Source organism: Grampus griseus (genome assembly GCF_964374135.1).
Source record: "Grampus griseus genome assembly, chromosome: 2".
NCBI classification, from domain to species: Eukaryota; Metazoa; Chordata; class Mammalia; order Artiodactyla; family Delphinidae; genus Grampus; species Grampus griseus.
The window spans coordinates 110,143,252-110,157,172 of NC_139018.1; the positions used below are offsets into that span (position 1 = coordinate 110,143,252).

At 37.3% G+C, this 13,921-nt stretch overlaps 1 protein-coding gene across 2 annotated transcripts in view; it reads right to left on the reverse strand.

The window, feature by feature from the left end:
* Nucleotides 1–13,921, reverse strand: part of AAGAB (alpha and gamma adaptin binding protein) — an 86,654-nt gene that overhangs the window by 46,877 nt on the left and 25,856 nt on the right. For both annotated transcript variants that reach the window (XM_082681188.1, XM_082681187.1), the window contains exons 2-5: nucleotides 11,040–11,230; nucleotides 10,807–10,903; nucleotides 10,364–10,453; nucleotides 194–277 (exon numbers count right to left, since the gene is read on the reverse strand). In XM_082681188.1, coding sequence (XP_082537314.1) covers nucleotides 194–277; nucleotides 10,364–10,453; nucleotides 10,807–10,903; nucleotides 11,040–11,230 — 462 coding nt within the window. The remainder of the gene's footprint in view (nucleotides 1–193; nucleotides 278–10,363; nucleotides 10,454–10,806; nucleotides 10,904–11,039; nucleotides 11,231–13,921) is intronic.

The following is a 13,921-nucleotide window of genomic DNA, read 5'->3' on the forward strand; positions in this document are numbered from 1 at the left end:
TTGTTAACTATTAAACATATATCTTAAATTCTTAGAAATGTTTCTTTTGGCTCTCTTCAACTGGGGACTTAAAATTGAACAAATCCACAGATTTCATATAATCCTAATGCTTCCACATATAATCAAATAATTTAAAACTTACAAGGAACAGGAGGAAAAAGCTCCTCAGGACTTTCAGTCCCAAGTTACTTACCATTCTTCATCACTACATTGGACCAGACATTGGCATTCAAGGCTTGAACAATTCGCTTTACTCCTGTAGATTCTGGGAAGTCATCTAATCAGGGAGGAAAAAATATATATATTTATACATGCACTTATACATACACACATATATATACACACTCAGCCCTAAATATTCATGAGGGAATAGCTCCAGGACCCCCCTCCCCACTGTGGATACCAAAATCTGCAGATGCTCAAGTCCCTTATATAAAACAGCATAGTATTCATATATAATCTACCCACATTGTCCCATTTTTTTTCCCTCCCATATACTTTAAATCATCTCTTAAATACTTAAAATACCAAATACTATGTAAATTTTTTGGAATTTTCTGGAATTTTTCTTCCAAATATTTTCAGCTTGCTGTTGGTTGAATCCATGGAAGCAGAACCCTTGGATACAGAGGGCTGACCGTATATGTATATATAGCCCACAAGCCACATTTTTAAACAACTGTGCCTTAATTATCTTCCTCATTTAGTTGTTACTTCACATTGTAACAAGTAAAAAAAGGGAAAAAATTAAGGAAATACAAAGCTCAGAGCTCCCGTCAAGAATATTCTAGAAACTGGAGAGTGATCAAGATGGCGGAGGAGTAAGACGTGGAGCTCACCTCCTTCAACAAATACATCAAAAATATATCTACAGGGGCTTCCCAGGTGGCGCAGTGGTTGAGAGTCCGCCTGCTGATGCAGGGGACACGGGTTCGTGCCCCGGTCCGGGAAGATCCCACATGCCACGGAGCGGCTGGGCCCGTGAACCATGGCCGCTGAGCCTGCGCATTCGGAGCCTGTGCTCCGCAACAGGAGAGGCCACAACAGTGAGAGGCCCGCGTACCGCAAAAAAAAAAAAAAAAAGTAGTTAAAAAAATATATATATCTACAGGTGGAACGATTCTCACAGAACATCTACTGAACACTGGCAGAAGACCTCAGACTTCTGAAAGGGCAAGAAAATCTCCATGTTACCGCGTAGGACAAAAGAAAAAGAAAAAAAAGAGAGAGAGAGAAAGGAATCAGGACAGGACCTGCACCCCTGGGAGGGAGCTATGAAAGAGAAAAGGTTCCCACACCCTAGGAAGTCCCCTCACTGGCAGGGAGATCAGTCAGGATAGAGGGGGAGCTTCGGCGCCTTGGAGGAAAGTGCAGCAACTAGCTGCAGAAGGCAAAATGGAGGAAGACCTACACAGACAGTCAGTATGGCTGCCCTGCACTCCCCAGCCTGAGACATGCATCCGTTGGTGCAGGTGGGGGCTGGGTGCTGGAGCTTTGGAGGTCAGACCCAGGGAGAGGACTGGGGTTGGCTGCACGGAGATAGCCTGAAGGAGCTGGAGTGTGGTAATGGCCACAACCAAGGGTGTACATGGAAGAAGCCTGGTCCCCGCCACAGAGGTAAGGTGCCACTGCTGGGGGGCATGCAAGGAGAGGGGAGGACCGCTTTAGGAGCCTCCTTCCCCATGCGCATGGTATCACGTGACAGGACACAGCCTACACGAGCTCTCAGGGCAGGCATGAGCTGCCGCAGGCACTGAGAGATCCAGGAGCAGGCGCCAGTTGCTGCCCCCACCATTGTGGGATCCAGAAGCACACATGAGCCGCTGCCGTGGGCCCTGGGAGTGGGCACCAGCCAGCGCTGCCACTGCAGGCTGTTATCCTCTTGATAGGGAGCGCACAAGAGCTGCAGCATCTGCACACCCCCTATCAAGGGGATAACAGCCAGCACATGCTGAGGAAAGATGCGGAAGGCATCCATATGAAAAGCAGCCCTTGCACCAAATACATTAAACCCACACAAGCTACACAGGGATGCTCCTGCATATAAACAGCCTTCCAAGATCACAGTAGATAACTGTTTTTCCTAAACTCACAGAGTAAGAGAAATATACATAAAATGAAGAAGCAGAGAAACCACTCCCAGTTAAAAGACCAAGAGAATCCCCCTAAAAGAACAATGAAACAGACCTCTTCAGTGTAACGGACACCGAGTCCAAAAAGGAGGTAATGAAAATACCAAAGGAATTAAGAAAGGCTACCGAAAGAAATGCAGATTACTGTAAAAAGAAACTAGAAACTATAAAGAGGAGCCAAGAAAAATCAGAAAATTCATTTCCCGAGATTAAAGCTGAGCTAAAAGCAATGACTAGCAGAATGAATAATACAGGAGAACGAATAAGTGATCTGGAAGATAAAATAATGAAAATCACCCAATCAGAACAGGAGACAGAAAGCCAAATGAAAAAGAAAGAAAACAATATAAAAAGACCCACGGGATAATATAAAGCATGCCACTCTATGCATAACAGGGATTCCAGAAGGAGAAGAAAGAGAAACGGAGATTGAAAAGGTATTTGAAGAAATTATGCCTGAAAAGTTCCCAAACCTAAAAAAGGAAACAGTTATCCAGATACAGAAAGCACAGAAGGTCAGGAACAAAATGAACCCTAACAGACCTACACCAAGACATATTACAATCAAAATGGCAAAAGTTAAACATAAAGAGAGGATTCTAAATGCAGCAAGAGAAAAACAAAGAGTTAATTACAAGGGAACCCCCATAAGGCTATCAGCTGATTTCTCTACAGAAACACCACAGGCCAGAAGGGAGCAGAAAAACATATTTAAAATCTTGAAAGGGAAAAATCTGCAATCTACAATGCTCTACCCAGCAAAATTATCATTTAGAATAGGAGAGATAAAGAATTTCTCAGAGGAGCAAAAACTAAAATAATACAGCAATACTAAACCTAACCTAAAAGAAATATTCAGAGGTCTCCTCTAATTTGAAAAGAAGCAAGAAGATATAGGAAAGAGGAAATCACAACTGGAAAGTAAATCACTTAAATAAGCCAGTATACAGATGGAAAAAATATTTTTTAAATCAGTTTGTGAAAGAGATGATAAACGCAAGGAAGAGCAAAAGGATAAACATAAAGATGTAAAAGAGGACATCAAAATCATAAAATGTGGGAGAGGAGAGTAAGAAAATGTAGATTCTTTTTTTTAGAATGCATTTGAGCCTATATGACTGTCAGTCTAAAGCAAGCAGATATAATAAGGAGTTAACATACTTGAAAAACAGGGTAACCATAAATCAAAAACATACAATAGATTCACCAAAATCAAAAAGAAGAGAACACAAGCATAAAATAAAATCATCAAACCACAAAATGAAAAACAAAAAAGAAAAAGAAAGGGACAAAGAAGAAACACAGCATCAACTGGAAAACAAGGTTTAAAATGGCAATAAATACGGATTTATCAATAATTACCTTAAATGTCAATGGACTAAATGCTCCAATCAAAAGACAGAATGGCAGACTGGATAAAAAAACAAGTAAGTACGATATGCTGCCTACAAGGCACCCACTTTAGGGCAATGACACACACAGATTGAAAGTGAGGGTACGGAAAAAACACATATCATGCAAACGGAAATGACAAGAAAGTGAGGGTCGCAATACTCACGTCAGACAAAATAGACTTTAAAACAAAGGCCATAAAGAAAGATAAAGACACTATATAATGACAAAAGGATCAATAAAAGGAGAGGATTTTACACTCATCAACATATATGTACCTAATATAGGAAAACCCAAATACATAAAACAAATACTAACAGACATAAAAGGAAAAATTGACGGGAATACAATAATAGTAGGCAACTTTAACACCCCACTCACATCAATGGACAGATCTTCTAGAAAGAAAATCAATAAGGCAACAGATATCCTAAATTATACAATAGAACAGTTAGACTTAATTGATATTTTCAGGACATCATATTCAAAAAACCCAGAATACACATTCTTTTCAAGTGCACATGTAATATTCTCTAGGACTGATGATATACTAGGGCACAAAACAACAGAGCCAGATTCACCACAAAGAAAAGAGAGAGAACCCAGATAAACAAAATAAGAAATGAAAAAGGAGAAATATCAACCAAGACCACAAAAATACAAAACAACCATAAGAGAATACTATGAACATTTATATGCCAACAAATTCAACAACCTAGAAGAAATGAGCAAGTTTCTAGAAACATACAGCCCATCAAAATTTAATCAAGAATATAACAGATAATTTAAAACGACCTATCATTAGAAGTGAAATTGAATCTGTAATTAAAAGAAAAAAAAAAAAACTCCCTACAAACAAAAATCCAGGACCAGATGGTTTCACAGGTGAATTCTACCAAACATACAAAGAACTTTTACCAATCCTCAAATTCTTCCAAAACACTGAAGAGGAGGGAACACTCCCGAAGACGTTCTATGAAGTCACTATCACCCTGATACCAAAACCAAACAAAGATACCACCAACAAAGAAAATTACAGGCCAGTATCTTTGAGGAATATAGAAGCAAAAATTCTCAACAAAGTATTAGCAAACTGAATCCAACAAAATATACAAAAGATCATACACCATGACCAAGTGGGATTCATCCTAAATTCATAAGGATGGTTCAACATATGCAAATCAATCAATGTGATACACCACATCAACAAAAGAAGAGACAAAAACCACATGATCATCTCAATAGATGCAGAAAAAAACACCTGACAAAATCAACGTCCATTAATGATAAAAACTCTTACCAAAGTGGGTATAGAGGGAACATATCTCAACACAATAAAAGTTACTTATGACAAACCCACAGCCAATATACTCAATGATGAAAAGCTGAAATCCTTCTCTCTAAAATCTGGAACAAGAATGCTCAGTCTCCTCACTTCTATTCAACATAATATTGGAAGTCCTGGCCACAGCAATCAGATACAAAAAAGAAAATGTATCCAAATTGGAAGGGAAGAGGTAAAATTGTCACTGTATGCAGATGACATGAAACTATATATAGCAAGCCCTAAGAATGCCACACAAAAACTACTAGATATAATAAATGAATTCAGCAAAGTAGCAGGATACAAGATTAACATTCAGAAATCAGTTGCATTCCTTTACACTAACAATGAAATATCAGAACAGGATTGTAAAAAACAAATTCCTTTTAAGGGCTTCCCTGGTGCTGCACTGGTTGAGAGTCTGCCTGCGATGCAGGGGACACGGATTTGTGCCCTGGTCTGGGAAGATCCCACATGCCGCGGAGCGGCTAGGCCCGTGAGCCATGGCCGCTGAGCCTGCATGTCTGGAGCCTGTGCTCTGCAACGGGAGAGGCCACAACAGTGAGAGGTCCGCATACCGCAAAAAAAAAAAAAAAAAAAAAAAAATTGCACCCAAAGAAAAAAAAAGGAATACCTAGGAATAAATCTTATCAAGGAGGTGAAAGACTTATATGCTGAGAACTATAAAACATTAATAAAGGAAATAAAAGAGGATTCAAAGTGATGGAAAGATATCCCATGCTCTTGGATAAATTAATATTGTTAACATGGCAATACTACCCAAAGCAATTTACAGATTTAATGTGATCCCTATCAAATTATCCATGACATTTTCCACAGAACTAGAACAAATAATCCAAAATCTTATTACGGAACCATAAAAGACCCAGAATTGCTACAGCAATCCTGAGGAAAAACAACAAAGCAGGAGGCATAACTCTCCCAGACTTCAGAAAATACTAAAAAGCTACAGTAATCAAAACAGTGTGGTATTGGTACAAAAATAGGCATACGGATCAATGAAACAGAGCAGAGAGCACAGAAATAAACCCACACAACTACAGTCAATTAATCTTTGATAAAGAAGGCAAGAATATACAATGGAGAAAAGACATTTGCTTCAGCAAGTAGTACTGGGAGAGTTGGACAGCTGCATGCAAATCAATGAAGTTAAAACACACCCTCACACCATACACAAAAATAAACTCAAAATGGCTTAAAGACTTAAATATAAGACATGACACCATAAAACTCCTAGAAGAGAACATAGGCAAAACATTCTCTGACATAAATTGTACCAATGTTTTCTTAAGTCAGTCTCCCAAAGCAATAGAAATAAAAACAAAATTAATCAAACTTACAAGCTTTTGCACAGCAAAGGAAACCATAAAAAAAATGAAAAGACAACCTACAGAATGGGAGAAAATATTTGCAAATGATGCAAGAGACAAGGGCTTAATCTTCAAAATATATAAACAGTTCGTACAACTCAACAACAAAAAACAAACAACCCAATCGAAAATGAGCAGAAGACCTAAAGAGACATTTCTCCAAAGAAGACATACAGATGGCCAGTAGGCACATGAAAAGATGCTCAACATCACCAATTATTAGAGAAATGCAAATCAAAACTACAATGAGGTATCACCTTACACCAGTCAGAATGGCCATCATTAAAAAGTCTACAAATGACAAATGCTGGAGAGGATGTGGAGAAAAGGGAACCCTCCTACACTGCTGGTGGGAATGTAAGTTGGTACAGCTACTATGGAAAACAGTATGCAGGTCCTTCAGAAAACTAAAAATAGAATTACTACATGATCCAGCAATCCCACTCCTGGGAATATACCTGGACAAAACTATAATTCAAAAAGATACATGCACCCCTATGTTCACAGCAGCACTGTTCACAATAGCCAAAACATGGAAACAACCTACATGTCCATCAACAGATGAATGGATAAAGAGGATGTGGTACATATATACAATGGAATACCACTCAGACATAAAAAAGAACTAAATAATGCCATTTGCAGCAACATGGATGCAACTAGAGATTATCATACTAAATGAAGTAAATCAGAAAGAGAAAGACAAATACTTTATGATATCATTTACATGTGGAATCTAAAATATGGCAGAGATTTCCCTGGTGGTGCAATGGTTAAGAATCTGCCTGCCAATGCATGGGACATGGGTTCGAGCCCTGGTCTGGGAAGATCCCACATGCCACAGAGCAACTAAGCCCATGCACCACAACTACTGAGCCTGTGCTCTAGAGCCCACAAGCCATAACTACTGAAGCCCACGCTCCACAACTACTGAAGCCCACACGCCTAGAGCCTATACTCCGCAACAAGAGAAGCCACCACAATGAGAAGCCCATGTACCGCAATGAAGAGTAGCCCCCACTCGCCACAGCTAGCGAAAGCCCAACACAGCCAAAAAAAAATAATAATTTATAAAAATAAAAAAATTTAAAAAATAAAATATGGCACAAATGAACCTATTTACAAAACAGAAACTGATAGAGAACAGACTTGTGGTTGACAAAGGGGCATAGGGGTAGGGGACTGATGGACTGGGAGTTTGGGGTTAGTAGATGCAAACCATTACTATAGAATGAACAAACAACAAGGTGCTACTGTATAGCACAGGGAACTATATTCAATATCCTGAGATATTTTCCATAATGGAAAAGAATATAAAAAAGAACGTACATATACATGTATAACTGAATCACTTTGCTGTACAGCAGAAATTAACACAACATTGTAAATCAACTATACTTCAATTTGAAAAAAGAATATTCTAGGAACTAAAACAATTAAATAAATACACAGTATAAAAGGTTTATACAATAAAGTCAACCCCATTACCTCATGAATGGAATCCACTCATATTCCCCTGAAAATGTTAGTTTCCATCAATTACACAACTTAATTAGTTTAGTATGGGTACTATTTTGCTTCTGGACTTTAATTGATACTACTCAAAATGACAGGGCAGTAATCCCAGTTAGTACACCAATAATAAGGTGGTATTCTTAGCTACAATGTACCAATAGGTATGAGTGTGTGCAAAGGAAATGGAAATCCTTCAGCTAATGAGTATTGTAAGACTGCATATGGAAAATAACAGCAGAAATAGTTTTCATGTGGTTTAAAGAGAAAAGTCTCCTAAGAGTTTACGGAGCACAGTCCATATAGAACCTGTCTCTAGTGGCCTGGCCCAGTCCTGGGTGGTTTAAAAGGAAGAGCACAGAATTAGAAGTCAGAAGATCTGAATGTGAACCCAGGCTCTATAACTTATTAGCTATTCGATTAAGGGCAAATCACTCATGCTATTCTCAAAGAAAAGTAGGGATGACACCACTATGTACACCTCTCCCATAGAAAACATGCACTGGAACTAATAATTTACTGGTGTAACCTTCCCCTCTAGACTAAAAACTCTTTGAAGGCAGGAGTCATATCTCACTGAGTTCTCACTCACTACTTATTCTCACTACCTAAACTAACATGGTGCCTGAAAGACACAGTAACTCATGAACTGATGACTCATTTAAAGAATACCACCCTACCAACCTAACAGAAATATGGGAAGGGTAAAACTGAAAATACTCTACAAAGATGAGTTTATCACCATCAGTGTTTAAATGAAGAAATAAAAGCTATGTTTATCTTAACTATGAATGATTCAATTCTTGAAAGAATAACTAATACTTCAGATGATATAACCAGGAACCAAAAATATGATCTGAAATAAAGAGCCAGAATCAATAAGTTGAATTTAATACAAAGAAGCATAAAGTCTCATACTGATGTTTGAATAACACATGCCAATAAAGGATGAGGGTATATGGCTTGGGAACAGTTTGCATTAAAACATTCTAGGAAGGTTTTAGTTAACTTACATAAAGATGATATGTTGAAATCTATTTTAAGGTTAAGCTGAATTAGGGAATTCCATGGCACTCCAGTGGTAAGGACTCCACAATCTCACTGCCATGGGCCCCAGTTTGATCCCTTGTCGGGAAACTAAGATCCCACAAGCTGTGCAGCATGGCCAGAAAAGAAAAAAGAGTCTTAAATACAAGACACAAAATCATAATAAAGGAACAAGATTGAATAAAATAAAAGATTAAGCTGAATTAATACAAGAACACTCCTCAGACGGGGGCAAGGAGAAGCACAGTGGTATAAAGGAGCAGAGATTCCAAAATAAAAACAGATAAAATAAATGACTCAAATGTTGACCCTCAAGGACAATGGGAAGAAGAGAACATTCTAATGCCAGAAGTAAGCAATCACACACATGCTCACATACATGAAACAGGCACAAGTTTAAGGAGTCCTAGAAAAACATGGAAGAGAAACTATACTTATTAATTTTCAATATTCTTAAAAATGTACAGCAAGAAAAATCAGGCTTTTTCTTTCATTTTTGTCCTCTTCTTCTCAGGCAGGGCTTTATTCCTTAAGGTAACAACATTTGCAAAACTTCTAAATAAGCCAGGATATAAAAAAGTGTTTCTTAATTTCTTTTTTTAAAAAATACAGGTTTCACGTAATAATTACTTTTAGCCTCTCTATGCACTTTAATTCATGTTGGCTGCCCTACTTAGAACGTCTTTTACAACAACTGGCATCTTGCTACCAGTCCTCTAACTCTAAGTCCAGTACCTTCTCCATTTCCTCCCCATGGAGCTGTTGACATGTGAGATTTCACATACCAATGTGTTCTCTGAACTTCTGAAGATAAATAACCTCTTCCGTCTCTGAAACACCATAGCACCAATATACATATTTTTATAATACTTATGATGTTCCACTTGGTAATTCAATTGTTTGTATACCTGTTTCATCTCTTATACCAGATTATAAGGTTTTGGTGGGCCAAAACCCATCTTATCTTGGTAGATTCCACAGCAGCTAGCATAGCTGTACTTGGAAGAAAAGATGAGAAGAGGAATGGGGGAAGGGGGAAAAAGAGGCAGAATAAATAGAAGGTCCAAAGTATAGTAGAAGACAGGTAAGTGCAGAGTTACCCCGGGGGTGTGCATTCTGGGTCTATTTGTGGGTTCAAATATCCAAAAGACATACAAATAGTATTGACATGTCCCCTAGGGTTCCTGGGAATTCAACCTCAGGTTACTAGGAATTCAAAATAAGAAACATAAACTTTAACTATTTATGAATATAGATCAAACCCTCCTTTTTTTGGCAGCAGAGAAAGGATAAGAGACTGGGAAAATGACTAAGATTTAAGGTAGAAATCTCTACCTTTACCCATAAGAAAAACAAACATTTCCAAAGTCCTAAAATGGGTGGTAAAACCAAATAAATGGATTATGCAATTACCAGACTGCATCAATGGATTCTGCACAAATCTTTTCAAAGAGCTAGTGAAAAATGTGTTTTGAATATCACTTTGATTCTTCTTCCCTGAACTAAAATAATCGCTCATATCTGAATCCAAATGCCATGCTTTCTCCTGACACATAAATACTTACCATCCTCCTCAGGCAACTCTTCTGGACTAAGTTCTACTAATTCAAAGCCATGTTTGATACACCACTCTTGAGCCTTCTGTCGGTTTACACCTAAAATAACATGCAAAAGATTCTTTATAAGCAAAAATAAAATAAAACATGAATATTGCTGCAATACTCTCCACAATCTCAAAGTGTTACCTTTAATGTCAATGTTATTCTAAAGGCATACTAAATAAATTAATATAAGGAAAATGATTTCTCAAACCCCAAGTGTCTGTTCTTAAAAAATAAAATGTACATATTGCAAGATTCCAAAGAGAAATAGCTGAAGATATTTTTGGAAGGTAATAAAATCACACAAGACATACTGTTCTAAGTTAAGGAAACCAATGTATTGTCTACCAAGGAATGGCAAGTGGAACAACGTATGTACCACCTACAATCCCACTGGAGTGCCTTACCATTTTCAGACACTCTATCGCAAACCAAGATCATCACCTCAGGTAACCATGCTTCTGCCAGTGGAAGCCAGGAGGAAACACTATCAAGACCAGATTTCTAGAGGGAGGAGAAAGAAACATAGAAACAAAAACAGAAAAAGAGACATTAAGAGAACTCACAGAAAATGCAAGGTTAAGAAAAACAAAGCACAAAATAATTTCTTATTCAAGGTCCACGGAAAACAAAATCTTACTTGCGTGCTGTCGAAGTAAACCACAAATGCTTGAACAGACTCTGCAATCTCTGCAGTGACGAGAAATTTGTTTGGCACCACACATAGATTGATATCTGCTGAATAGTATTTATTATCAATGGTCCAGGGATAAAACCTCACGGCATCGTTGGCAGTCACTTCCACAATAAGATCTTCTGTTCCAAGGATATCTAAATAAATGACACAATATTACCATGGAAAGTACAAAACCAATATACAATGGTCAATTTTCTCAGTAAGATACCAGATTAATAATTCTCTTTATGCAAGGATTTCAAAGGGCCTCTGATTTATTAGGATAATTTCCTTCTCTGATCATTTGATTATAAAAGTAATGGTGACATAATTTAATTCAATTAATTGGCTTTTTTCTTTAAGAACATAAAAACTATTGTGACTAGATTACATAGTAGTAGAGAACAAAACAGTCATCTAAGCAAACACCCAGTAAAGAGCAAGCAGAAGAGAAAGAAAAACAGCTACGTGTATTGCTTACATACTTTATGGAAGCTGGAAGACTGTGAGAATAGTCAAGAATTTGTAACTATTTTGTACTTACTGCAAACTAAAAGGAAGATAGCAGCAAAGCTAAACCAGTAACAAAACAGTTACACACAGTCCCTGGGCCAAATGCTGATACATTAATTCAACTAATGAAATAAAAGAATGCATACTGATAAATGACCCCATTCCATTTATATATATTCAGCCTTCTTCAGATTCTTTGAAAGCTAACTCAAATTCTTGTTGACAAAGACACTCTGGCAAATTTTAATATAGAAAGCCAAGCAAATTAAATGATTTAGGAAAGAACCAAATCTTTCAGAAATCCATGTGCAACATGGGTATAACTAGTGAAATCCTTAACAGTAAATTACCAAGTCAATGATGGACAAATATAGATGTGGTCATGGAACCACTGGAGCATTTTGCTTCCATAATGTCATACAATATTTAGAACTTGAAGAGACATCAGAAATTGTTCTAACCCGAACTCCCATCTCTCACACCCATAACCATAACCTCCATTTCACACAGATGTGGAAAATTAGCTTAGAGAAGTAAAATGACAGGCCACTAACGGGGTTATAATAAGAATATACAGCCAAATGGCCACAAACTCCTTTCTAATGCATACTAAGATGAACATATAAAATATTCCTCACGAAAAAGAACACAGCAGGAGGCATAACCCTCCTAGACTTCAGACAACACTACAAAAGTACAGTAATCAAAACAGCATGGTACTGGCACAAAAACAGACATGGATCAATGAAACAGAATAGAGAGCACAGAAATAAACGCACACAACTACGATCAATTAATCTTTGACAAAGAAGCAAAGAATATACAATGGAGAAAAGACATTCACTTCAGCAAGTAGTACTGGGAAAGTTGGACAGCTGCATGCAAATCAATGAAGTTAAAACACACCCTCACACCGTACACAAAAATAAACTCAAAATGGCTGAAAAGACTTAAATATAAGACATGACACCATAAAACTCCTGGAAGAGAACATAGGCAAAACATTCTCTGACATAAATTGTACCAATATTTTCTTAGATCAGTCTCCCAAGGGAATAGATATAAAAGCAAAAATAAACAAATAGACCTAATCAAACTTACAAGCTTTTGCAGAGCAAAGAAAACCATAAGCAAAACAAAAACCCTGCAGACTGGGAGAAAATATTTGCAAATCACATGACTGACAAAGGCTTAATTTCCCAAATACACAAACAGCTCATACAACTCAACAACAAAAAAACAACCCAATCATAAAATGGGCAGAAGACCTAAACAGACATTTCTCCAAAGAAGACATACAGATGGCCAATAGGCACATGAAAAGATGCTCAACATCGCCATTTATAAGAAATATGCAAATCAAAACTATAATGAAGTACCACCTCACACCAGTCAGAAAGGCTACCATTAAAATGTCCACAAATTACAAATACTGAGAGGGTGTGGAGAAAAGGGAACATTCTTACACTGTTGGTAGGAATGTAAGTTTGTGCAGCCACTGTGGAAAACAGTATGGAGGTTCCTCAGAAAACTAAAAATAGAATTACTATATAATCCAGCAATTGCACTCCTAGGCATATATCTGGACAAAACTATAATTTGAAAAGATACATGCATCCCTATATTCATAGCAGCAGTATTCACAATAGCCAAGACATGGAAACAACCTAAATGTCCATCGACAGATGAATGGATAAAGAAGATGTGGTACATATACACAATGGAATACTATTCATCCATTTTTAAAAAATGAAATAATGCCATTTGCAGCAACATGGATACAACTAGAGATTATCATACTAAGTGAAGTAACTCAGAAAGCGAAAGACGAACACCATATGATATCACTTATATGTGGAATCTAAAATACAACACAAATGAATAAACCTATGAAACAAAAACAGACTCACAGACAGAGGACAGACTTGTGGTTGCCAAAGGGGAGGGGAGTGGGGGAAGGAAGGATTGGGAGTTTGGGGTTAGCAGATGCAAACTATTATACTATACAAGATGAATAAGCAAAAAGGACCTACTGTATAGCACAGGGAACTATATTCAATATTCTGTGATAAATCATAATGGGAAAGAATATGATAAGGAATGTATATATAACCGAATGACATTGCTGTACAGCAGAAATTAACACATTATAAATCAACTATACTTCAATAATTAAAAAATTTGTTTAAATATTCCTCAAACTCACAATTAGTAAGACACAGAAAACTAGAAGTTAAATTTTAAATTCCAGAGCTAGGATTATATATTTGGAACGTTGCCATAGTTTCTGCTCAACAAAATGATATGCAGGAATTATTTAGTCTCAAAACTGC